Raw genomic sequence first — 25,601 nt, forward strand, 5'->3', positions numbered from 1 at the left:
GCACAGCTTTTGTGCTATCATTCCGCTGGTTTCCTTCCTCTGAGCTCACACAGCTGCTGACATAGCTGCTGACATGACAGGGGCGTAGCTTCAGGGCAGGGTGTCACTCATCGACCTTATAGGAGGGCGTGGCTTTAAGCTCTTATACGTGGGCGTGGTTTTCCCTTACTGTCGGATCTTAGACTTGGGCGGGGCTTCGCTGCTCTAAGACGCACACAGGGGCGGGGTTTTATGTCATCCAGCCTTAGGAAAACATGTGACAGACGTTAGATGACGTCACGCGTTAGGAGGGCGGACAGGGAAGGGTTGCTATGAGTAACGAGTGGTGCGCCGCTCAGATCCAGGCCCGGCTTCCTGCGCGCCATTTTCAAACCGCGTCTTTGCCCGCCGTCCCCATCCCAACAAATCCCATAGTCCCTCACTGTGACCTCCGGCGTCTATGTCCGCCCAGTCCAGTAGCAGACATGAGGCCTTGAGAGTCGGCTGTCACGGTAGACGTCCCTGTCCTGAGCCGGTAGGTCACGTATTCGTTATTACATCATATGCACGGTATTATATTGGGACGGCGGTGACGCAGCGGTTTAGTTGCGTCATTGTGGCTTCTAGGAACCGGTCACAAGGCATAATACCGTTCATGCTGTATGCCGTAAAGCAGAGATATTCAACCCGAGGCTTCACAGCTGTTGCAAAACCAAAAATCACATCATTCATTGCTGGCACCATGAGAGTTGTAGTCTTACAACAGCTTAGGACGGAAGGATGTCCCGGGCATGATGGGAGTTGTAGTCTTACAACAGCTTGGGACGGAAGGATGTCCTGGGCATGATGGGAGTTGTAGTCTTACAACAGCTTGGGACGGAAGGATGTCCCGGGCATGATGGGAGTTGTAGTCTTACAACAGTTTGGGACGGAAGGATGTCCCGGGCATGATGGGAGTTGTAGTCTTACAACAGCTTGGGACGGAAGGATGTCCCGGGCATGATGGGAGTTGTAGTCTTACAACAGCTTGGGACGGCAGGATGTCCCGGGCATGATGGGAGTTGTAGTCTTACAACAGCTTGGGACGGCAGGATGTCCCGGGCATGATGGGAGTTGTAGTCTTACAACAGCTTGGGACGGAAGGATGTCCCGGGCATGATGGGAGTTGTAGTCTTACAACAGCTTGGGACGGAAGGATGTCCCGGGCATGATGGGAGTTGTAGTCTTACAACAGCTTGGGACGGAAGGATGTCCCGGGCATGATGGGAGTTGTAGTCTTACAACAGCTTGGGACGGAAGGATGTCCCGGGCATGATGGGAGTTGTAGTCTTACAACAGCTTGGGACGGAAGGATGTCCCGGGCATGATGGGAGTTGTAGTCTTACAACAGCTTGGGACGGAAGGATGTCCCGGGCATGATGGGAGTTGTAGTCTTACAACAGCTTGGGACGGAAGGATGTCCCGGGCATGATGGGAGTTGTAGTCTTACAACAGCTTGGGAACGGAAGGCTGTATAGGAATGATGGGAAATGCAGTCTATAATAGGCAACCACAAGATGTCTAGGCATGATGGGAGTTGTAGTTCTGTAAGCTGGCTGGCCTAGGTTGAGGATTGCATATAGAAAGTGATAATTACAGGTAGAATAAGGCAGGACCCATCACTGTGACACCACAATCCTGCTGGATTTCTCTGACCACATTCGCTGTGATCTAATGTCGCATGGACCCAGTTCACATACAGCTGTAGCCGAATACTCAGGATCAAGCAACAATAAACTCTCCTCCATGACTGACCTAATGGCTTCTGGTTTATTCGCCATCTTTTAAATACAAGTAGTATGTATAAGTAAGGTATACTGACCATATAATAGCATTAGTAATCCCAAGCTATCAAGTATGCAAACAAACAAAGTCAGAGGGAATAAGCTAAAATATCACCTTTATTGGTATACAAAATAAAAAGTATACTATGTATACAGTATAATTCACACACAATGTATATCCAATGTGCACGTAGCACTATGCAGTGTGTACAATGTGCATATAGCACTATCTCTCCAAGAATGAGAGTGACAATGCCACAGAGCCAGTAGCAGAAGTTGTATAAACTGTCATATAGTCCCCAGCTATCCTCAGCTGAGGGGCGGGTAGGTAGGTCAGTCAGCACAACCAACTTCTTAGTCCTGTATGATATCGGTATTGTCCAATCAAAATAAGTGCAGCTCACTGTCTATTAAGGAATATCAATCCTACTGTGTCAGTTTGTCCCGTCACCTTTACCCTATGGGTTTCTGTCACCCTTGTCAGTGACGTCATTAGGGGTCAAGAGGTGCACAAGAAAGAGGTACATGAATGAACAAGATAATGGTCATCAGAGCCCTTTATATATTCCAGCAGGTACACAGAATAATGGCATCTGAGAAATGATGGGGAGATGGTGGAAGCCTGTTACTCACTGTACCCACATGCAGTTTGTCCCAGAGCGGCAGTGGCCAGGATGTGGACCTTAATAAAGTGTAAATGTATGTTCTCAGTAAATACCAGTATGTATATAAAAAAAATCCGGATATTTCCACATAGATCGGTACTTACAATTCTGCAGGGTCATAAAGAGTTACAGTGAGTAGTGCTGTGTTCCCAGTATAGCCTCCCTTTAAGGAACAATGTTGTGCTTTAGCAAGTTTAAAAAGGCATGATAGCCAGAGATGGGGGCTAGAGGGGCTGGGAAACTTTCACCCGTCTTCTCCTGTTAACCAGAGATGTCCTCCAGTCTGACTGCAGTGGCAGACTAACCAGAGCAGAGCATCCGCGGCCTATTTACCAGCCGTGCAGATGCCGTGTGTGTGATGTCACTGCATGTGGGACAAGCGCGCCAAGGCATCTGGACTCCACCCCACCCCCGCACGCCTAGGGGGTATCGCTCGGCTGGGTCGCTCTCCAAAGTGCTGAAGCGTCTGAGCGGGACCTCACATTGTTGTGAGGGCGCTCTGAGTTCAAAGAGGTTATGTAAAATGTTGAACCGGTCTCGATGTCTGTTGCCCATGTCATGATTGATAGAATAGCGAGTTGAGGGAGGGGTGAGAAACACTAATAAGGGGCTATGAACCATACACACCAAAAACTAGGGGTGAGACTACAGAGAAGGGAGGCGGGGCTGTAGGGTAAACATCCATTTGGTTTCCTTCTGTAAAAGAAGTTATCTAGGTCCCCTCCCCCTAGGTGAAGGTTTGATGCATTCAAGTGGCGTAAAAGTGAAACCTTCAAGGTAGGGCTGGGCGATATGTCAAAAAAAAAAAAAAAAAAAAAAAAAAATTAAAAAATCGAGATTTTAACTTTTTGGGACGATTCACAATTTAAATCTCGATTTTGTAGAATATTTTTTTTCTTTGCTAAATAAACTGAAAAATTTTCTCGCAACGGATGTTTGAGACAACAACTGTATTGCTTCCCAGTGTAACAGTGCTGCCCCTGTGACTAGGGCAGACTGGGTGTGACAGAGGGGGACTGGGGGTGACTGGGGGACTTCGGGAGTTGGGGGTGACGGAGGTAGACTAGGGGTGACAGAGGGGGGACTGGGGGTGACAAAGGGGTGGGACTTTGGGAGCTGGGGGTGACGGAGGTAGACTAGGGGTGACAGAGGGGGACTGGGGTGGACTAGAGGTGACAGAGGGGGACTTTGGAAGCTGGGGGTGACAGAGACGGAGAGGGAGCTGGGAGTGACTGGGGCAGGAGTGCACATAGCCCTCCCCCTCCTCTCACCCCAGCACACGGGTTCCCCTCCCGGCCACACACACAGGTCCCCGGTCTCTGGAGGAGGAGGCAGCAGGGACTGCAGGATAGGGTGATTACTGGAACTGTACAGCGGGATCCATTCCCACTGTACAGCTCAAGGACCTGCAGCGATCACCATGCAGTCCTTGCTGTCTCCTCCAGAGACCGCGGAGCGGGATGCTGTGTTTATCTAGGGGCAGGTCAGCAGCTCCTGGAGGCCGCCCGCGCCGCAGATCTCAGGACTGCCCGCCCGCCGGCCGCACACTGCCTGTCTCTGAATTGTTGTGACACTGTCGCGCGCCGCCCACCCCGCCCGCAATGATTTTTTGTGAAAATCTAATTTACGATTTTCACAAAAAATCTAATCAATTTCAAAATTCTGGGTGAATTAATTGAATTTATTCGATTAATCGCCCAGCCCTACTTCCAGGTTCTTACCCCAACAATCCTGAAAGTGTTTGGCAAGGGGTGTGTCTCTGTTATTCCTGATGTCGCCTACATGCTCTGGGATCCTGTTGCGCCACTCCCTTATGGTTTTCCCTACATATTGGAGGGAGCATGGGCAGGTGGCGAAATAGATGACTCCTTTGTTGCTACAGTTGATGAAGAAATTTATCTTGTAGGTGTGATCCATGTGCTTGCCTCTAAATGTCTTTTTTTTTATTGACGAATTGACAAGACCTACAATGTCCACATCTGTAGCAGCCCTGTCCTTGTGCAGTTTCTAGCCATGTAGGTGGTTGTCGTTTTGGTGCAAGGTGGCTGCGTGTGACTTTGTCCCCTATACTTTGTCCTTTCCTGTAAGTGACAAGAGGGTAGTCGCTGAGAGCTTCTTTTAGGTCTGGATCAAGTAGTAGTGTCCCCCAATGTTTTTGTAGGACCTCCTTGACTTGTTCTGCTTGGTTATACAATGTACCAATAATGCGAAAAGGTCCTGCTTTGTCTTCCTTGGGTTTCGGTGTAAGGAGTACCTCTCTACTTGTATTTTCTGCTGCCTGGTATGCCCTCCGTAATGTATAGTCTGGATATCCTCTTGTCTGAAATTGTTGTCTTAGGTCACCTAGCCTGTATTTTGAAATCACAGTCTCTGAGACGGAGATGTCGTCCCTTGGGTGTGCTATGTTTAAGTGCTTTCGGGTGACAACTCTCCCATCTCAGGAGACTATTGGTCGCCATCTCCTTCCTAAAAACGGTGTTCTCTGAAGTACCATCTGGAGTTTTTGTTACTTTGACGTCAAGGAAAGGCAGGGAGTCGTTTATTTCAAAGGTGAAGCTAAGGCCAATACGATTTGTGTTTAGAGAGTTTATGTACCCGGTGAAGTCTTGACTAGATCCCGCCCACAAGACAAGAATGTCGTCTATGTATCTAGACCATAAAAGGACCTTGTCAGTGAAGTGTTGTCGTTCATCACTCAGAGAAATGGTGGCCTCCCACCAGCCCAGGAGCAGATTGGCATACGTGGGTGCGCATGGGCTACCCATAGCCGTGCCCCTGAGCTGGTGGTAATATCTCCCATTGAAAAGGAAGAAATTCTTTCAGTATGAATTCCAGAAGTGTGAGTATGAATTGGTTGTGGGCTTGCATATGTGTATCCCTATTGAAGGTAGTAGGCTGGTTCTACTGTAATGTCTTCTAGTTTCTTAAGGAGATCCATTGTATCTCGGGTGTACGATGGTAATGTTAGCACGAATTCCCGTAGTACTTTGTCCAAATATGTACCGATGTTGTGAGAAATGCTGCCAATACCAGATTCTATTGGGCGTCTTTTAAGAGGCGTTGTTCCCTGATGTATCTTGGGTAGTGAGTAGAATGTTGCCGTGGTAGGTGTCTTGGGATAGAGGAAAAGATATTCATTGTCATCTATGAGCCCCTCCCCCTAGGCATAGGGTTTCTACGATAGGGCATATTAGAAATAGCCCCCATGCGGAATCCTATACTATAGCCTATACTATATTGATAGCAACATAGTCTTTCCCCGACCAAAGCCCCGCCTCCATTCTCTGTAGTCCCACCCTTTGTTTTTGGTGTTTAGTCCCTTATTAGTGTTTCTCATCCCTCCCTTGCTTTCTTCTTTCCCCAACTCGCTATTCTATCAATCATGACATGGGCAACAGACATCGAGACCGGTTCAACATTTTACATAGCCTCTTTGAACTCAGAGCGCCCTCACAACATTGTGAGGTCCCACTCAGATGCTTCAGCACTTCAGACAGCGACCTAGCCGAGCATCAGCTCCCTGTACGCACAATACGTCAGGACGCCACACCCCCTGGGCGTGCGGGGGGGGAAGTCCAGATGCCTTGGCGCGCCTGTCCCACGTGCAGTGACGTCACACACGCGGCATCTGCATGGTTTGTAAATAGGCCGCGGACGCTCTGCTCTGGTTAGTCTGCCACTGCAGTCTGACTGGGGGACATCTCTGGTTAACAGAAGACGGATGAGTGTTTCCCAGCCCCTCTAGCCCCCATCTCTGGCTATCATGCCTTTCTAAACTTGCTAAAGCACAACACTGTTCCTTACAGGGAGGCTATACTGGGAACACAGCACTCCTCACTATAACTCTTTATGACCCTGCAGAATTGTACCGATCTATGTGGAAATATCCTGTTTTTATATATATATATATATATATATATATATATATATATATATATATATACTGGTATTTACTGACAACATACATTTACACTTTATAAAGGTCCACATCCTGGCCACTGCCGCTCTGGGACAAACTGCATGTGGGTACAGTGAGTAACAGGCTTCCACCATCTCCCCATCATTTCTCAGATGTTATTATTCTGTGTATGAATAGACAGTGAGCTGCACTTATTTTGATACAGTACAGGACAATACAGATATCATACAGGACTAAGAAGTTGGTTGTGCTGACTGACATACCTACCCGCTCCTCAGCTGAGGATACCTGGGGACTATATGACAGTTTGTACAACTTCTGCTACTGGCTCTGTGGCATTGTCATTCTTATTCTTGGAGAGATATTCAGCTCTGGCAGAATAGGAGCAGAATTTGAGCGGAATGCAAGCCCCGTTGACTTCTATAGGATTCCTCTTGTGGAATTGGCGCTAAAAATCGACAATTGTCAATTCTTGTGGCAGAACGCGGATCTGCGACTGAATTTTCCATGCAAGCCCATGTAAGCCTATGGAAAGGACCAATGTTCATATTTTACTGGCGGAATTTCAAGCAGATTCCGCATGCAATTTGACACGGAATCCGCTTGAAATTCTGCCTCTTTTCTGTAGTGTACACAAACCCTAAAGGGGTATTCCACTCAAACATAACTTTTCTTATGTTGCTGCCCATGGTGAGGTTAACAATTCATTCCATACTATCTATTCAGTCTCCTTCCCCCTGTTCTCAGCTGCTGCTATTTGCTGAGGACACAAAAATCTGTGTATAAGCTTTTCTCTCTTTCTCCTCCTCCTCCCCCCTCCCTTCTGAAACACTTAATGTAAACAAGTCCCTGACTGGCTTTACCTGCAACATTGTATCTTCTTTGTAATGCTGGGAGGGTTATTCTGAGGTCAGGTTGCTAATGAACTCACTGATTAACCCTCCCAGCATTACAAAGAAGCTATGCAAAGGCATATCATTGACCTGGACAGTGGTACCTTGGTTTAAGAGTAACTTGGATTAAGAGCATTTGGAAGAAGAGCTTTGCTTTGGTTTAAGAGCTCCCTGTACTGGGTGGGAGGGAGAGTGGGGGAGAGGCATGGCCTGCACAGAGTGGTCTACAGCACTGTACTCTGACCCAGGAAGTCTCCCTCATCTCCAAATCATAGCAGATCCACTTCAGGCTGGGGCTTACATCAGGGGACAGGACTGTGGAGGTAATTTCTGCATAGCTGTAACCCCTATCTCCCTGGCCAGAAGGTGCTGCATTTATGTGCCCACATCTGTCCTGCTCATTCCTTCATGCTCCCTGCAGTCTCTGTCAGCCCTTGTGTTTTCCATCCCCTTCATTCCTGCTATAATGTGCCTGCACTCACACTCAGCTATACACACTGTATAGTTTCTATCTCTGTCCTCCTGCACATCCTGTATCTACAAACTGCTGCAGTTTTTTCAGGTTTATGCACTTACTGTACATTATACTCCACATGCTGATTGCTATGCTTTACAGTAACTTATAATTTGACATATTAAGCTGTTTCTCATTGCTTGTTTCATCTGTTCTAGATGTTATTCAGAATAAAAAATCATTATTTTTGGGGTGTGGAACCAGTTGTCTGCATTTCGATGATTTCTTATGGTAAAATTTGCTTTGGTATAAGAGTGGATTTGTATTAGAAGCACAGTCCCAGAACGAATTATGCTCGTCGTAATCCAAGGCACCACTGTGTATGCAATCTAATATTTGGGACTAATAAAGTGTGTATAAAACAAAAACAATTTTCAAAAAGTATTTACCCCAATAAAAGTCTTAATTACCCCCTTTTCCATGATACAAAGAAAAATATACATACATTTGGTATTGTAGCTTGCTGAATTGTCCAAGCTATTAAAATATAACAATATTGTTCCCAAACGGTGACCGGCATAAATAAAAAGAGGGAAAAAATTGCTGTTTTTTTATTTTATATATTAAAAAAATAAATAAGCAATCAAAATTTCTTTTACACCAATTTGATACCATTAAAAATATAGATCATGACATGAAAAATTAGCTCCCAACCAGCCCTGTAGGTGGAAAAATAAAAGCAATATGGCTCATAGAAGAAGAGGAGGAGAGCGCTGCTTCATTGTGACCTGGACATCCATGCATTAATGACCTTTGGTCATGAAGGGGTTAATACTTGGGCAGAAAATTTATTGCAAAAATGGGGGTGAATATTAGGATTGGGGGTTGTGATTAGTATCTGTATATTTAGAGCCCCCTGAACATGGCTGACACCCCCTCAGCCTTCAGGGGTAATGTGGATGTAGTTGAATTGTATTTTTTAGATACTTGTCTAGCAACAAATGTGTTTCTTTGATATTCCTTTTACCCATTCTATAATATACAGAATATAATAATAATAATATGAAATAATAAGAAAATAATGATATGATGTTTGTTGAGAGTAGACGGAGCTATAGCCAGCTGATTCATGCCTCACACACTCTCTGCAGTGGTTAGGAGGAGGAATAGCTGCCGTCATGTGACTGGCCACTTCCTCAATAAGACTGGCTCTTTTGCTTGTCATCTATCAAACAGAAAGCATTTCTTATCCAGATCTTTACAGCCGGAAGTTCCCACAACAGTATTGGCCATTGTATGTTTTTATATTGTACAAAGCATGAATCTGAATGTAACTGAAGCTACAGCAATTACAGCAAGTAACTGCATCTAAAGCAACTCCTTATTTCTCCATAGGCACTGAAGTCATAGAAACTCCTGCATGTAAAGATTGCTACAATGAGCACTGCTGCAGAAAGGAAATTTATCAACCTCCGGAAGCGGCTGGACCAACTTGGCTACAAGCAGCCGCTGGGCATTGAGTCTTTACCACTTGTTGAAAAACTCTTCAGGTATCGTGAATCTGGGGATAAAATTGTTATACGTTTATACAGGAATGAATGTCATGTAACATGATTAGGACATACAGACACAGTCATGTGATGTAGTCAAAGGGGTTATCCAGGCTTCGGAAAACACAGCTACTTTCTTGCAAAAAAAAAAACCCAGCTCCACCCCGTCCCCAGTTGTGTGCGGTATTACAGTCCAGCATCATTCACTTCAATGGAACGGAGCTGCAAAACACACACCCAAACAAGAGTGGTGCTGTTTCTTGAAGAAATTGGACATGTTTTTTTCTGCGCCAGATCCTGTAAGTGTGAACGCACCCTAAAAGAAAATACTTACCAATATAATGGTGGGTCTCTGTCACCCCTTCTTTTTGTCAGATGGAATCACATAGTATAACAGATGACAGCACCAAGTAGGGGTTATAAGCACTTCACAGGGATATATTTAGATTTGTGAGCCAATGTGTGAGCACATTGACTAAAGTGCCCCCTATATCATCCCCTACAGTACGCCGCAGAGCCTGTTGACTGAATGTAGAAGGAGGCAAGCAGTAATGGGAGATGGGAATGCTGGGCACTTGAGCTGATTAGCTAAGTGCTGGGGGGACTTGCTCTTTATATGAGACGAAATACAGAGTGTTCAGCTCACTAACAGAAGTGAACCCAAATCTAAAGGTATGCCTGGTAAGGTGGTTTTAAAGACTAACAGCAGGTTAGAACACTGTAACCTCCTCTTGTGTTGCAATTACACACAGGCCACTGAAAATGAAGGTAGTTTTCTTACCTTCATCCTCTGTGCTGTTTTAGCTAAATCTTCACTTTATTCAATATGTAAATTAGACAGTCTGACGCACTGGGGGCAGGGCTACCACCCCGCCAGCTTGCCCTTCCTCATCAGTATTGGGTCAGCCCTCTGCATTGATGTCAGTCCAGCACTCATCACTGCCAAGCACCAGATGAATATTCATGAGGAGGAAAGGATTGGCGAGGTGGATAGGTGCACTGAGAACTGTAGTCCCACCACAAGTGCACCAAGTGTCTTCATTTTACATTTTGATTAAAGTGAAGATTTAGCAAAACCAGTGTTGAGGGTAAAGGTAAGAACATGACCATCATTCTCAGTGTTCTATGTGCTGTGGGAGAAACTTCAAACCTTCTGTTAGTTACTCTAACTTCTACCTGGTGCTGTGATTAGTTACATTATATAGAACCATCTTATAATCTCCCATCACTGCTTATAGTAGAAAGAGCTCTTAACACTTAAATTTCCACTCCAATATGTGACATTTCAGACTAAAACAGGAAAACTCATAAATGCATGGACTTTTTTCAGGTGTTACGTTTTGATCTTGTTGTCCTGTATTGACATCCTGCTTTTTCTGCACTTCACAGTGACCTAGTTCATACTACAGAAAGTCTTCGCAATGCAAAGTTAAATGCTGGCAAGAACGAGAAGGAGAACAAGAATCTCGATGCAGTGATAGAACCCTACAAGGCAGAAAATGCGAGGCTTGTCAGGGAAAATAATGAACTCCACTTAGAGCTCCTGAAGATCAAAGAAGAATCTGATCACCACATTAAAGGTCAGGCACAAAACCAATTTGTCTAATGACTTCTCTGTTAAACAGCATTAGTGCAGGGGTTTTACAAAGAGAATAATGAAATAATTGGAAACTTAAGGTTTCTGTGGATTATTCAGCTTAAAGGGGTTATCCAGCGCTACAAAAACATGGCCACTTTTCCCCCTACTGTTGTCTTCAGTTCAGGTGCAGTTTGCAATTAAGTTCCATTTACTTCAATGGAACTGAGTTTCAAAACCCCACCCAAACTGGAGACAACAGTAGGGGGAAAGTGGCCATGTTTTTGTAGCGCTGGATAACCCCTTTAACCACCTTTTTTTTTTCTTTTTCCTGAAGATTTGAAAGCTTCACTTAGAAAACTTGAACACCAAACTGCTGACCTAAAATTTCTAAACAACCAGTATGTCCATAAAATCCGATCAATGGAAAAAGAAAGCAAAGCAAAGGCTGAAAGGATTCAGCAACTTCAGGAGAAGAACCTGCAAGCTGTGGTGCAGACACCAGGTTAGTTGTAATAGTCTGGATGTCATTTCAGAATTTCCCCTTACATGGAAGTTTTTGTTTAGTTCCCATTGATGAAGCGCAAAGGTTTTCACCATTTACCTCAGTCTCTGTCTTAAGTGAAGCTTACACTCTAATTTCCCTATGGCTAACCAACACGATGGTCTTTACTTTACTAGTTACAAAAGAATTTTTAAGAGACTAGTAAGAAATTAAAATATAATTTTAAAAAAATCCACCACCCCCACAAAAATATATTTTCCTCTTACATTTCCTTTTTTTTTGGTGTCATCATGTCCATAAAAACACAAACTATTAAGTAATTTTACCCCAGTGAATTTACAGCTTACACTATTCAGTGCTGTTCTAAAATGTCCTCCATTCTGCTTCTGATGATGTACTATAAAGATATAGGGGTGTCATATCTACTGATACGTACCTGTTGCTGCTTATTCCGACACTGGTCATCTTATGTTTCTCTGTGGCACTATTTAGGGGGATTTGTTCAGAAATAAATATGCTAATTAGTCAATTTGGTGCACTAGGGGCTAGCCAACTGCACGCCAGCCTATGCATCCACACCTAATTATGCATATTCATATATGCATAAGTAGCCACGTCTCTCTCTGCACAAGATTGTGTGCATGCGCAATAACAGCAGCCTGGCACCTTTTTGTGTATAGATCAATATGCATAAGTAGGTGTGGAAAAACAAGCAGCACGGAAGCTGCACTGAGATGTTGAGGAACGTCCCCAGTGCACCAAAGGACTAACTAGCATATTTCTTTCTAAACACACTCCTCCTAAACAGCTTCACAGAAAAACATAAGAAGACTGGTGTCTGAATGAGCAGCTCTGCAGCAGCAGCTACATATAAGCTGTTTTTTATGTACAAGAACAGCTGTTTTCCTTTTAATGGGAGCTGAGCTGCAGTACCATAGCACAGCCACTACACAATGTACAGAGCCAAGGCTACTTCTTTCTACACAGTATCTGGGTGCCATGCTTGGCCAAACAGCTGATTGGTGGGGGTTCTGGGTGTCGGCAACCTGCTGACACCCGGAAAATGTAAATGCTGCTTCACATACAGGTGTAGGTCCCATACATTTTTTTAAAATATAAGTGATAATCCTTATTTCCTCACATTATCATATTATCATTATTATATTCTCTTTTTATGCAGGTGGAAAGAAAAGAAACATTCCTTTTAGGCGTCAGCGCATGCAGATTGATCAGCCAGTTCCACCATCAGGAATAAGTGGGCACCCAGTCCCACAGCCAGAAGATCCGTATGTTGCTGATCTACTTCAAGTTGCTGATGACAGGTATGTCTTTTATAATGTAATAAACTACTGTCCAATAGAAATAAAAAGCAAGGAATGCAGCACTCACCAAAAAATATCCTGCTTTACTATCGCAAACTTGCATGGGACAAAAGCAAGGGGAGGATATTCACCAGTTGCTGAGTAGGAGGGCTACAGCCATTTCAGAGGCTTTCTTCCCGCTTTCTCTGGACATTAATATAGTAATGTCAAAAAATGTATAGATACTAAAGTCCTTTCTGTATGCTGTTCTCAAATAGTCATGTTAATATTGAATGTTTAAAGGAGAACTCTGGGCTGGGTGGATTTTTGGCAGAGTGCTGGGGAGGATGAAAGAAGTAACATGCTCTCACCTCCCTGCTCAAGCGCTGGGGTCGGTATCCAGCAGCCTTCTCCTTCGGTCACGGACGCTGCTGGGGCGTGATGTGCCAGGCCCGCTCAGCCAGTCACGTCCCAGGTTCCAACTCAGACCCAGAATTGTCTGGGACCAAAGAACTCGAGCTGCGGGATACTGACACCAAAGCCGAAGCGGGAGAAGGGAAAGCATGTTTCTTCTTTCATCCTCCCAAGCACTCACCCCAGAGTTTTCCTTTAACTTCTTATTCTTGTTAGAATTCAAGAACTACAGCAAGATGTCACCTCCTTACAAGTAAAGTTGGAATCATCAGACAGAGCAGTAAAGCATCTTACCCATCAGGTTAGTTTTCATTATTCATTATGGGCTATAAATGAAATTTTTTTTTGGTCATTTTAAGACTCTTTTCACCTCATTTACATACACCTGTGTCACCTGTTTTTTTTTTTACATTTCTTGTTAAGGTTGAATTAAGAGACAAGGAATTAGAGCGATTGGCACTAGCGTTGGATGGTGGCCGCTCTCATGATGTTATTTCCCTAGAAGCCAGGTATAGAAGTAATGAGAAACTTGTTGCCCATCTTAATTTGCAGGTAAGGTATCTGCTTTATTGTTAGTTGATAACAATAAACATTTTAGGCTACGATTTTAGATTTTATTTTTATACTTCAGTTATTCTTTGTTTGGACCCATAACTGATGAACTGTCAGTATTAAAAGGCAGCTACAAAATGGGAGTTTATTCATTCATGAAGGTTTGTGTATTTCATTAGATCGAATACCTCCAGCAAGCAAACCAAGACCTTGAAAAACGTGTCCAAGAGCTCCTAGAAACAAGACAAAATGTAACCAGTGAAGTAGTAAACCTAAGCACTAAAAATGAAGAACTCTGTAAAGAGCTGTTGGAGATAGACCAAATGGCACAGCAGATGGAGAGAGACAAGGAGAGAGTATTGGTGACTGCAGATGCTGAAATTGAAGAGGCTAAAGTAAGTTATGTGTTCTCAATTTATTTTTCTTTCTCCCTAAAGTTTGTGATTAGAAACAACTGTGCATAAATCATTAGTACAAGTGGATATTTCTGATGACAAGCTAAAGAGTAGGGATAGTTGTGTATTCTAGTAAGTATGCAGCTCTGTGTACATACAGTAGTAGGTATCTTTACAAAGGACAGCTGTCAAGAACCTTATGTGTGGTCAGAGATGAGAGGGAAGCTTTGATTTACCTTTAAGAGTCAGTAAGGATTCTCTGGAATTCTCTGGTCTCTTTGCTAGTATATATGGATTTTCCCTAACACTAATTTCACATGATTTTTTTTTCAGCTGTATTTGATGGTTGTCATTTTGAGGCTATTTTAATAATTACTGATAATGATCACACACTTTTATTTATGGCTGTGATGATCAAAATGTGGCCGTTTTTAGCCTCAAAATTATGGCTGTCCTTAAATAAAGCTGTGAAAAAAAAATGTGTGAACCTAACTTAAGGGTAGCTTCACACGTACCGCATCGCAGTGGATTTTCTGCTGCGGATCCGCAGCAGATTTGACGAAATGAATGAACGCAGCACTAAATCCGCACTGTCAAATCTGCTTCATTTAGTCAAATCCGCTGCAGACAATCCACTGCGATACGGTATGTGTGAAGCTACCCTTAAAGGCAGTTGAAGGTGAAGAGCAGTTTGCAGAAAGGTGAGACACTAGTGGCTGAGACTTTAGAGCTTTATTCTAAGGTGTACTGGAAATGATTAACAAATATTTTAGAAATGACACAGACTATTACATGGAGGGTAGTTGTTTGAAATGACAGTGACCATTAAATTTCCAAATTACTATAAAAATATAGTAATAATAAATAAGCTTGCTGTACAGATCTACAGTGTTCCCATTTAATACCTGCTGGACCAAAACAAGCAAACGGTAACACCCTTGTTTATGTTTGAGAATACCTAGAAATCTGACCTCCTCACTAAAATATTGGATTCCTACATTCTAGAGTGAAGTAAAAAGGCTTCATATTGAAATTCACAGACTTGAAAGCACCATATCCCAGTATAAGTCGGTAAGTTATTTGCAGACATATACAGATATACAGAAATTAATTTTGTTTGAGCGGGACTCCGCTATGACCTTACACTTAAAATACACATAGCCCGTAGCACCCCTCAGATGGATGCAAATGCATAGCTGCTACAGTATACACTGTTTCAGTCAGCCCAACAATTGTTCATCAGCTGAGCACATGCTTTTGATGGGTTTGACAATCATTGTTTACTGGCTGCACATGTAATAATACTTGTTTACTAAGCTGTGTAATAGTAATTACTTTAAGGAGGAATTATTATTAATTCACTATGCCAATGAGGTATCCTCAGTGTACCGATCTGGCCTGTCCTTAATGAATATTCACCCGGCACTCTGTAATGATGAGTGGCATCACGGCAGAGCGCCGCCCCATTCATTTGGCTGGGCAGACTAGCGAGTGCGGTAGCCTTGCCCCCAGTGCATCATGCCACCTCCTTTCCATAGTGAATGAAGTCAAGATTTTCTGAAAACTGAGCTGAGGATGAAGGTTAAACAACCTTCATCCTCAGTGTTCCATGCGCTATGGGAACATAACAGCAAGATAGAGACTTCAAGCTGTGGCCAGTTTTTAGATAGTTTTAATAAATAAGGCTTATATAAGTAAGAACTTTACAACAAATACACTTTATTGGAATTTGAACTTAAATCTCTTTACTTTAAACTACATGAATGAGCAGAAGGTTGTACTGTAGGGTTGTACTTCTAGTTAATAACTTTGATAGATCTACGAACTTAAAAAAAAAACAATTTTCTTATAGGAGTTTTCTCCAAAGAGAGTGTAATTGATCCTGTACAACATTAAGGAATGTTTCTCGTTACCAAAGATGCCTGTCAATGATAAAACCCATTCCCACATGCAGTCCCCAATTGTGTAAATGCATTTGACATGGGAATTTTCCATTATGGGAATTTTTGGTTAGGTACATACTTCGATTCTATGAGAATAAGTCATATGTAAGTTATTGACACACATTCTTCACTGAAAAAGAGTCAGAAAGCCTGAACTCACATTAGCCCTAGAAGTCTGAGGCCACGGAAAGGAGAAATGCTAAGCGAATTTAGCCTAATAATTGGGGTTCTGTGTGTTGCATGTTATATCCTAGTCATATGCTATCACTTTATGAAATGGAAATACCCCTTCAACCGGAAGAAAATCTCGCACTTCTGTCCCTACCTCACACTGATCTCATCTCAGTGAATTAAGGTTGATTTGTATGCATAATAACCTTTTACGGCTTTTCTTTTTTAGGATCTAAGTACTTGTGAATATGAGAAGAATAAACTAGCTGATGAGTTAGAGACTAGAAAGGATGAAAGTCGTAAATTAGAATCCCTCCTGAATCATGCAGAGAATGAAAAACAGCGTCTCTCGAGTAAACTTGAAAAACAAATGTTAACAGGTAAATCTTTAGAGTAACAACCTGTCACAGAAGTGATAGTCCTTCATAATTGTGTTGTCAGCAGCTATATATGCCTTCTATCCCTTTATATGTGACTTTGGGCTTTCTGTAAGTTATTCCTTTTATTAGTGATGATCAGCTTTGGGCTTTCTACAAGTGAGCAGTACATTAAAGGTTTAACCAGTGTTTGTGCATTAAAGTAGTTATCATCTTGTTCTTTCAGAAAGGGAGATGGTGCTAGAGATTGAAAGGATGCGGACGCAACATGGCATTTTGCGTACTGATCGTTCACCTTCTCGGTTAGATTCATTTGTTAAATCCTTGGAAGAAGAAAGAGACCATTATAGAATGGAAATGGAGAAACTGGAGCGAGCACTCACTCTGAAATCTAGCACTAGGGGTAATTCTCTACAAGAAACCAGTGGATCACCCAGGAGTTCCCCAGGAAAGGTGGGCCCCCTCATGCTTTTAATTTAAATGTTTAAGGGTACAAACCCACTTGACGTATTTGCTGCGTGAATCAGTCTTAAAAATAAGCAGGCAAAACGCAGGTTGGCTTTATACAATTGTTCTGAGTTAAAATACGCAATTGCGTATTTTTGAAGCGTGAAGCTACATGCGTTTTTCGCACAGGTTGTTAACAACTGATGCTTTGCTAACAACAAGCTTCACGCTTCAAAAATACGCAATTGCGTATTTTAACGCAGAACAATCGTATAAAGCCAACCTGCGTTTTGCCTGCTTATTTTTAAGACTGATTCACGCAACAAATACGTCAAGTGGGTTTGTACCCTAAAGGCTTTTCTAATGAAAAATAGATCATATCCTACACTTTTTACACTTAAATTCTATTTATTTTTTTTACTCTATTAGTCCCACAAGGAGACCTTAACATGCAATCTCCCTCATATAATACTGTGCACTACGACTGTAGGACAGTATATAGTGCCTGTAAACATCAGGTGACAAATTACCTATTCAGCCCTGCCAGAGGCACAGCCTGTTAGGCACCGCAAGAGCAACAGGTTACAGTTAATCAAAAGGATCAGCTTCCAAAAAGTGCTTTATTGTGAATCCATCAGCATAACATAGCTATGTTTTGGCAGATGCAACTGCCTTTCTCAAGCAATTCTCAGACTGTTGCATTTGCCGAAATGTTGCTATGTTATGCTGATGGATTCACAGTAAAGCACCCTCTTGGAAGCAGATCCTTTTGACTTGCAGAATACACTGTGACCTGTTGCTCTTGCTGTATCTTGTTGTGGGTTGGCATATGCCCACTTATTCGCGTAACAGTGAGCTCCTATGCTGGCTTTTTTCTTCATGCCTATTAGGCACACATACATGGCAAGTTCGGGGACATCATTAAGCCTCCTACTGCAATAGAAACCCATCCAGGTCCCAGCGATCATTTCACCTAAGTGCTGATGGGGTTACAGATGCCCAGGAACCAATTACATGCTGCGATCACAATTTGCCCACAGCTTCTAAGATGCTCTGCTAATACGTAACAGCTGAGCTTCCATGATATTAATGTGACCAAAGGGGTTACCATCTTCTTGAGGCTATTCATGCTCTACTGGAAATTCTACGCAATGCAACTCTCCCACTACCACTTTAAGGTAGTTTTCATTAAAAATCAGTGTCTCACTCCAAACCTAACTAGGAATGTATGCCAAGCCAGACATCTGTCCAGAATATTACCCATCTGCAGATAGATGTTTTGGCATTACTGCCCCTTTCCAGTCCAGAGCAGGGTGCTGGCTGGCTGTTAAGAGGCCAATGGGCCCAAAGGGGCCAAGTTTCTCTTTGTGGAGAGTGTCATAAATAAAGTTACATTGAAAAGGTGTTGTAAAAGTTGCATATCCTTTCTTCCCAGAATACCCAGTGAAGTGTGAAACCATTGCTAGCTATTTCTGCTTATTATGGTTAAGGGGTTAAGAATAATGTCTTCTTTTATGTAGGACACAGGAACCAATGCACAGCTTAGACGTCTTACCAGGGAAAGGGACGATCTTCAGAATATGTTAGATAGGTTTGAAAAACACATGGTTGAAATCCAGTCCAGTGTCAAAGTGCTAACAATGGAAAGAGACAAGTTCCGATTACTTTATGAGCAGGTAAGGTTTGAATATTTTTTTTTTTGCTGCTGAGGAAATAAACAACGAAGGTAAAATAAACAAGAAATTGAATCTTTAAAGAAACTATAAGAAAAAAACATAATTAAACAGTATTTAGTCACAGCTGATGAGCCACAGTGCTTGGCTTAGCACTTCTGCTCCTTTGTTTTAACGTTCAGTAGGGGTCTCAGCAGCCTGACCATTAGGGCCCTATTCCACCGGACGATTATCATTCAGATTATCGTTAAATCGTTCGAATCTAAACGATAATCGTTCGGTTGAAATGCAGTTAACGATTAACGACCGAACGAGAAATCGTTGATCGCTTTATAAGACCTGGACCTATTTTTATCGTTGCTCGTTCGCAAATCCTTCGCATTGAATAAGACATTGTTCGGTCGCTCGCAATAGATACGAACGCAATAGCGAATAAATAGCGAAGAAGAAACTATCGCAATTACGATCATAAGTAACGATTATCGTTCCATGGAAATGAGTGAACGTTTTCAGGTCTTTCGCAATAGCAGTCGTTTGAGATCGTTAATCGTTAACGATTATGCAAACGATAATCGTCCGGTGGAATAGGGCCCTTAGTCTTATGTATAATTTGTCAGCATTGTGGCTCAGTGGTTAGCCCTGTTGGCCCTGAATCCAAGCAAGGCAAATATCTGCAGGAAGTTTGTATTTTCTCCTTGTCTTTGCATTGGTCTCCTCTTGGTTCTTTGCTTTCCTCCCAGTCCTGGGGAATTTGTATGTGCTATATATATATTTGTGCATATAAGTATTAGATTTTCTTTGTAATGGAGACCTCATATTGTTTTAATGCATGAATATCATTTTTAGACTGATTCTGTATAAAATGTTGGATATTTGCTTATTTTCAGGCCCAGAATGAGCTAACACTGACTAAACGAGACTTGTCTCCACTCCGCAAGAGTGCCACCTCAGTCAGTGAATTGCACCATGTTGAGGAGGAAAGAGATCTAGTCCAGTCAGACTTACGACGGGTTCAGGATGAGAATGTGGGACTCAGAGACAAAATGAAGGTTATGGTTATTTCCTATGCTTGCATTCATTGACTTTTCTAATGTTGAGATGAACAAAGAAAATATATTGTACTTTGAATATAAATAATGGATGAATTACTGGCCTATATTCCTTGAAATTCACTGTAAAACATGTCAATCCACAGGCACGGTAGAATATAGATTCATTGGTATGAGATTTAAAGGGAAACTCCAGTTTAGTTTTTTCTTTCAAATTATTTCAATTTAAGTTATACAGATTTGTAATTTACCAAACAAATACCAAAAAAAAGAAAAAAATGCAAGACCAAAATTTACAAAAAAATGTCTTTTATTTAGATATATTGCAAAAGAATAAATTTCACTAAAATACATATAGTAAGAGCTAGAAGCTAATACATATCCCCAACATAGGGTGAAAGGGAGTAGATTACATTACATCATAAGACAAATCCTTTTGAATAAATAAGTGCTAGCTGGTAATCTACATTCATAGGTACTGGGCACTGGGCATATGACAGGCGGAATAGTGAATTCACAGTGGAAAATCAAGAAATAAATACTATCAAAGAGATATTGCACATTACACACACATGTCCTTAGTACATAAGTCCACCTCACCACTTACCCGACGCGCGTTTCGCGTGTTGCTTTTTCGAGGTTTCCTGAAATGTCCTATTTTTGAGGTTTGGGCTGTGGGCAAATGTATGGATTATGGAACCCATGATCATGTGCATTGGCCCACAGACTACAGTAGGTCCCATACTTTCCATAATTGTGGACAGTATATGGCCCAATTTTTGTTGCAATGTGCATGGGGCCTAAGGGTGGGAGGGTGGGATGAAAGTAGAGGATGTGCTGTATGGAATAAGTGGTATAAAAGTTTTCAGCTTGTACGGTAACTGAGCTATGTAATTTAGAATCTTTGATATAACAATTTTTTTGGATAGTTTTACCCATTGCTAATTGTCCTACGTTGGATTACAGGTTCAGCAGGAAGTTTTCTCCTCGGAGAGGTTTACACTTACCCAGAAGATTACTGACCTAGAAAGCACAATACAAATGGTAAGTCATTTTTTTTTACTATATAATAATGAGATGTCATTTGCTAGTTGCTAATGTTAGTCCTGTGTTTATAAAAATCCTCATCTAACAACTGTTATAGGGTCTGAAGAGCTTCTTAAAAAATAATCTGTGATTTGTATGGAACAAACCCTATTGCTAACACTATTCAGCTTGTGTCATCGGTGACTTGACTTCTGTTTGTTCATTTTTATTTGAAGCTGGAAAGAGAACGGTTTGAATTAAAATCCACTATATCAGAGCTGAAGGAGAAAATATCATCTTTAGATAATGTTAACCGATCACAATCCATTACATTGGCCCAGACTCAGGATGATTCTTCACAGTATAAAGCTGAATTAAGTTCATTAAGGTTAGTGTGAATGACCAATAAGTTTAATCCGTTTAAGCAAGTCTATCAACACAGGTGCTGATATACGTTTTTTTATATTCCCTGATCAGTGGTGCCACACTGATCGAGTCCAGTGCACTGATATCTTCTCCCATCATGGTTGCACCTTATTACTGTTCATATGAGGCGTGTCAGCAATGGGAGGAAATATCGGTGTACTGGGGTTGCCTACAGTGCCCCAGACCTGATGATTAGCATGTACTGAAAAACAGAGACATATGGAGACCAGGGCAGCAGATCAATGAAAGACCAATACGTCTGGAATCAGTTTGGCGCTGCTGATCAGGGAGTATAAGAAACGTTTATTGGCACCTTTGCTGATAGATTCGCTTTAGGCTATGTTCACACTACGTATATTTCAGGCAGTATTTGGTCTCATGTCAGGTCCTCATAGCAACCAAAACCAGGAGTGGATTGAAAACACAGGATCTGTTCACATAATGTTGTAATTGAGTGGATGGCCGTCATTTAATGGCAAATATTTGCTGTTATTTTAGAACAACGGCTGTTATATTGAAATAGTGGAAGTTATTTACCGTTATATGGCGGCCATCCACTTCAACATTGTGTGAACAGAGCCTTTCTGTGTTTTCAATCCACTCCTGGTTTTGGTTGCTACGAGGACCAAATACTGCCTGAAATATACGTAGTGTGAACATAGCCTTAAAGTGTACCTGTCGTTATAACTTTCAAAAGCTAAATCAACAGTACATGTGATATAAAGCAAGTTTGCAATTTACATTATTGTTACTTAGCAGAAATACAGGTCCCGTCTCCTGAAGACAGCTTGTGCTGATTGGGGAAAAAAAGGAAATAAAGCAACTCTGTACCCACAATCTGACCCCCCCCCCCAAACCACTTGTACCTTCGGATAGCTGCTTTTAATCCAAGATCCGTCCTGCGGTCCGTTCGGCAGGTGATGCAGTTATTGTCATAAAAAAAAACACTTTTAAACTTGCAGTCCCATGGCTAACCGGAATATCTGTGCCCTAACTTCGCACAACCCCTCCGTCCCTCCTCCCCATCCTCTTCATCATTAGGAATGCCACTGGAACATTTTCTCCATGCTGAACATTGCACAGGTCCTTAACGATCCAGCCCATGTTCAGTATTCACACAGCTGACGAATAGGAGACAATCTGCCTGGAGCATTCCTAATGATGAAGAGGGTGGGGAGGAGGGACGGGAGGGGTGGTGCAAAGTTAGGGCACAGATACTCCCGTCTGGCACAGGCTGCAAGTTTAAAAGTTGTTTTTAGGACAATAACTGCATCACCTGCCGAACGGACCGCAGGACAGATCTTGGATTAAAAGCCGCTATCTGAAGGTACAAGTGGTTTGGGGGGGAGGGGGTCAGATTGTGGGTACAGAGTCGCTTTCACCACAGGAAGTCTGACCTGTACAGAGAGTCACGGCTCAATGCGTCCATCAATCACATGACTGCCTTCTCTGTGAGAGTGCCGATGACCTGGGAAAAACAACACTTCCTGTGTTTAGACTCTGAAATGAATAAGAGTCAGAACACAGGAAGTGACGTGTTTTCCATGATAATAAAAAAAACCTGATGAATGTAAATTGCAAACTTGCTTTATATCACATCTACTGTGGATTTAGGTTTTGCAAGTTATAACGACAGTGACACTTAATGATGCAGTCAACTTGTTTTTCCCCTCCTTGCCTTCTAAAGCCAAAACTTCTTTCATTTACCTACTATAGACCCATATGAGGGTTTTTTTTTCTGGACAAATTGTACTTTTGGTGACATGTTGCCACAAAATGTATGTCAAAACAATAAAAATTATCTGGTGAAATTAGGAAAGAAAAAAATAAATAAACTTTGCAACTTTTAGGTTTTTTATTTTTTTTATTTTAAGCCAACCTGTTATCTGTATTCTGTAGGATAGTACAATTACAGTGGTTTATATAACTTGTTTTATTTTTCTACTTTAACCTTTTTTTTTTTTTTTTTATTTACTATTTATTTGTTAACAAATATATTTGCTTAAAATTGTCATATTCTGACCCCCCCCCCCCAATACCTATTTTTCAGTCTATGGGGCTGTGTCAGGGCTCATTTTTGCACCACAATCTGTAGTTTATATTGGTACCATTTTGGTGTAGGGACTTTTTTGCTTTTTGTAAAAAAAAATTCTAACAGAAGCATAAACAATTGAGAGCAGAAAAAGACCGCCTGGTCCATTTAAACCTTAAATTCTTCAAGCATGACTAATAGCAATGCGCGGCCGCCAACTAATGATTTAAAAAGTTTGTTCACATTATTAATCAGTCTACCATGTTTATACAGTGGTTTTCTTTCTAAATGTGTTTTGCCCTTTTGGCCTGTGCAGCACTTCATTACTTTTATCATAATCTTGTGTTATTTGTGATACAGGTTACTGAATGAGCAACTTCAGAAGTCTATGGAAGACCTCCAGCATCGCCTCACTGTAAAATCCAATGAGTTGCAATTATCACAAGAAGAGATGGGCACTTTGGAAGAAAGAATAGGTAAATTACACACAGATGAAGAAGAGATATTTGCCCACTTTCAAATATCATATTTGTCATACTCTCTTATGATCGTTAAACAAAATGCTGTATTTGCCCTTACACAAAAATCGTCCGAACACATGGACTTTGGTGGATTCTGCTGACTGACTGAAGTATATGGCATCCTTCTAACTTTCACCCGATTATATGATAGCTGTTGGTTTCAGCTACCCGACCCTATTCCTGAAGAAATAAGCTGCCGCCGCAGCTGTCTGGCTTTAACTAAGGGCCCTATTCCACCGGACGATTATCGTTCGCATAATTGTTAACGATTCGCGATCTCAAACGACCGCTATTGCGAAAGACCTAAAAACGTTCACTCATTTCCATGGAACGATAATCATTACTTATGGTCGTATTTGCAATAGTTTTTTCTTTGCTATTTCTTCGCTATTGCGTTCGTATCTACTGCGAACGACCGAACGATGTCTTGTTCAATGCGAATGATTTGCGAATGATTTGCAAACGTTTTGCGAATGAACAACGATAAAAATAGGTCCAGGTCTTGTAAAATAGGTCCAGGTCTTATCAACGATTTCTCGTTCGTCGTTAATCATTAACTGCATTTCAACCGAACGATTATCGTTTAGATTCGAACGATTTAACGATAATCTGAATGATAATTGTCCAGTGGAATAGGGCCCTGAAGCTGGGTTTACATATATCAGGCGGTCTGGCGTCCTCCTTTTTTGATAACTGATGGCAGAAATGCATCAGTTGTCCTATCCTTTTTTTTGCATTAAACATCAAGGACATACAGCAGCAAGCAGCAATCTAACGTATGGCGATCCAAAGGCACTATTAACATGCCAGATGCTTTAAACTGTCCCAGTTAAATAAGTGGAATAAATTCAAAGATGCATTTCCCTCTGGTGCTTTTCTACTGTTGTAAGGGTAGATTCACACAGAGCAGATCTGCAGCGCATTTCACGCTGCGGCATCTGAGGCTCCCGTAGGACCCACTCAGCCAAACATTGCAAGGCCCCACCGCAGTAACTGTCATCCCGCTGCGAGTATGTAATCTCATTGAAAATGACAGGGAAGGGATCCGCAGTGGACTTCGTGCAAATTCGCAGCGTGAAATCTGCGGATCCATCCTGTGTGAATCTAGCTTAAGGCTCTTTTTTATTATATTTAACTATTTTCCTTTTGTTTAACATTAAGGTGAACTAAATTACAAAGTATCTGCACAGACGACTGAAATGACCACTCTTAAGAACACAATTTCTGTCTTGGACAAGGAAAAAGATAACCTTCAAGAAGAGGTGGATGAGAAGACGGAGCGTGTAGCAAGCTTAGATGAGAACCTAGACAATAAAGTATGTTACATGACTATTTATTTTGTTCATTATCTCTGGGGAATCATTCACATTTGAGTTCTGATAGCTTTTCTCTTTTCCAGGACAAGACAATAACTAACTTACGGCTGACCCTTTCTGAGCTTGAGGCTGCTGTTGAGTAAGTCTGTGTAGTATTATTAATTTCTATAGAACGTTAAATGTAATGTACACATTTGACACTGATCCTGTTGCCTTTAAATATGCATTCAACTCTGCAGAAATTTGAGGGGCTGTAGTTCCGTGTTTTTTGGCTTTATTTTGAAGACATGCTCTTCTGTCCTTTGCGTTAAAGGGGTAGTGCAGTGCTACGAAATTATTCACAAAACAACACACATTACAAAGTTATACAACTTTGTAATGTATGTTATGTATGTGAATGGCCCCCTTCCCCGTGTTCCCCGACCCCCGCCTGTGGACCCGGAAGTGTAGTGCATTATACATACCTGATTCGTGTCGACCCCCGTCCGCATTTCTTCTGACAGTGATGTAATGTTCGGGAGGCCAGCCAACCCGCTCCTGCCGTCCCTCATGCCGGCCTCCCTCTGCCGCGTCACAATTATGCTCAGCCATAAT

At 42.0% G+C, this 25,601-nt stretch overlaps 1 protein-coding gene across 2 annotated transcripts in view; it reads left to right on the forward strand.

Moving 5' to 3' along the window:
- Positions 1–252: 252 nt before the first annotated feature.
- The window catches only part of CEP135 (centrosomal protein 135), a 37,997-nt gene continuing 12,648 nt past the window's right edge, over positions 253–25,601 (forward strand). The window contains exons 1-18 of one of the 2 annotated variants that reach the window (XM_069977646.1): positions 253–514; positions 9,129–9,283; positions 10,673–10,863; positions 11,197–11,364; positions 12,545–12,686; positions 13,296–13,380; positions 13,503–13,631; positions 13,811–14,026; positions 15,032–15,097; positions 16,370–16,520; positions 16,744–16,970; positions 18,485–18,640; positions 19,525–19,686; positions 20,653–20,730; positions 20,949–21,100; positions 23,531–23,646; positions 24,853–25,007; positions 25,091–25,146. In XM_069977646.1, coding sequence (XP_069833747.1) covers positions 9,171–9,283; positions 10,673–10,863; positions 11,197–11,364; positions 12,545–12,686; positions 13,296–13,380; positions 13,503–13,631; positions 13,811–14,026; positions 15,032–15,097; positions 16,370–16,520; positions 16,744–16,970; positions 18,485–18,640; positions 19,525–19,686; positions 20,653–20,730; positions 20,949–21,100; positions 23,531–23,646; positions 24,853–25,007; positions 25,091–25,146 — 2,363 coding nt within the window. In that variant the 5' untranslated portion in view covers positions 253–514; positions 9,129–9,170. The remainder of the gene's footprint in view (positions 515–9,128; positions 9,284–10,672; positions 10,864–11,196; positions 11,365–12,544; positions 12,687–13,295; positions 13,381–13,502; positions 13,632–13,810; positions 14,027–15,031; positions 15,098–16,369; positions 16,521–16,743; positions 16,971–18,484; positions 18,641–19,524; positions 19,687–20,652; positions 20,731–20,948; positions 21,101–23,530; positions 23,647–24,852; positions 25,008–25,090; positions 25,147–25,601) is intronic. The other variant, XM_069977645.1, reaches the window with a different exon arrangement.

The sequence above is a fragment of the Dendropsophus ebraccatus genome, chromosome 7 (assembly GCF_027789765.1).
Source record: "Dendropsophus ebraccatus isolate aDenEbr1 chromosome 7, aDenEbr1.pat, whole genome shotgun sequence".
NCBI lineage: Eukaryota > Metazoa > Chordata > Amphibia > Anura > Hylidae > Dendropsophus > Dendropsophus ebraccatus.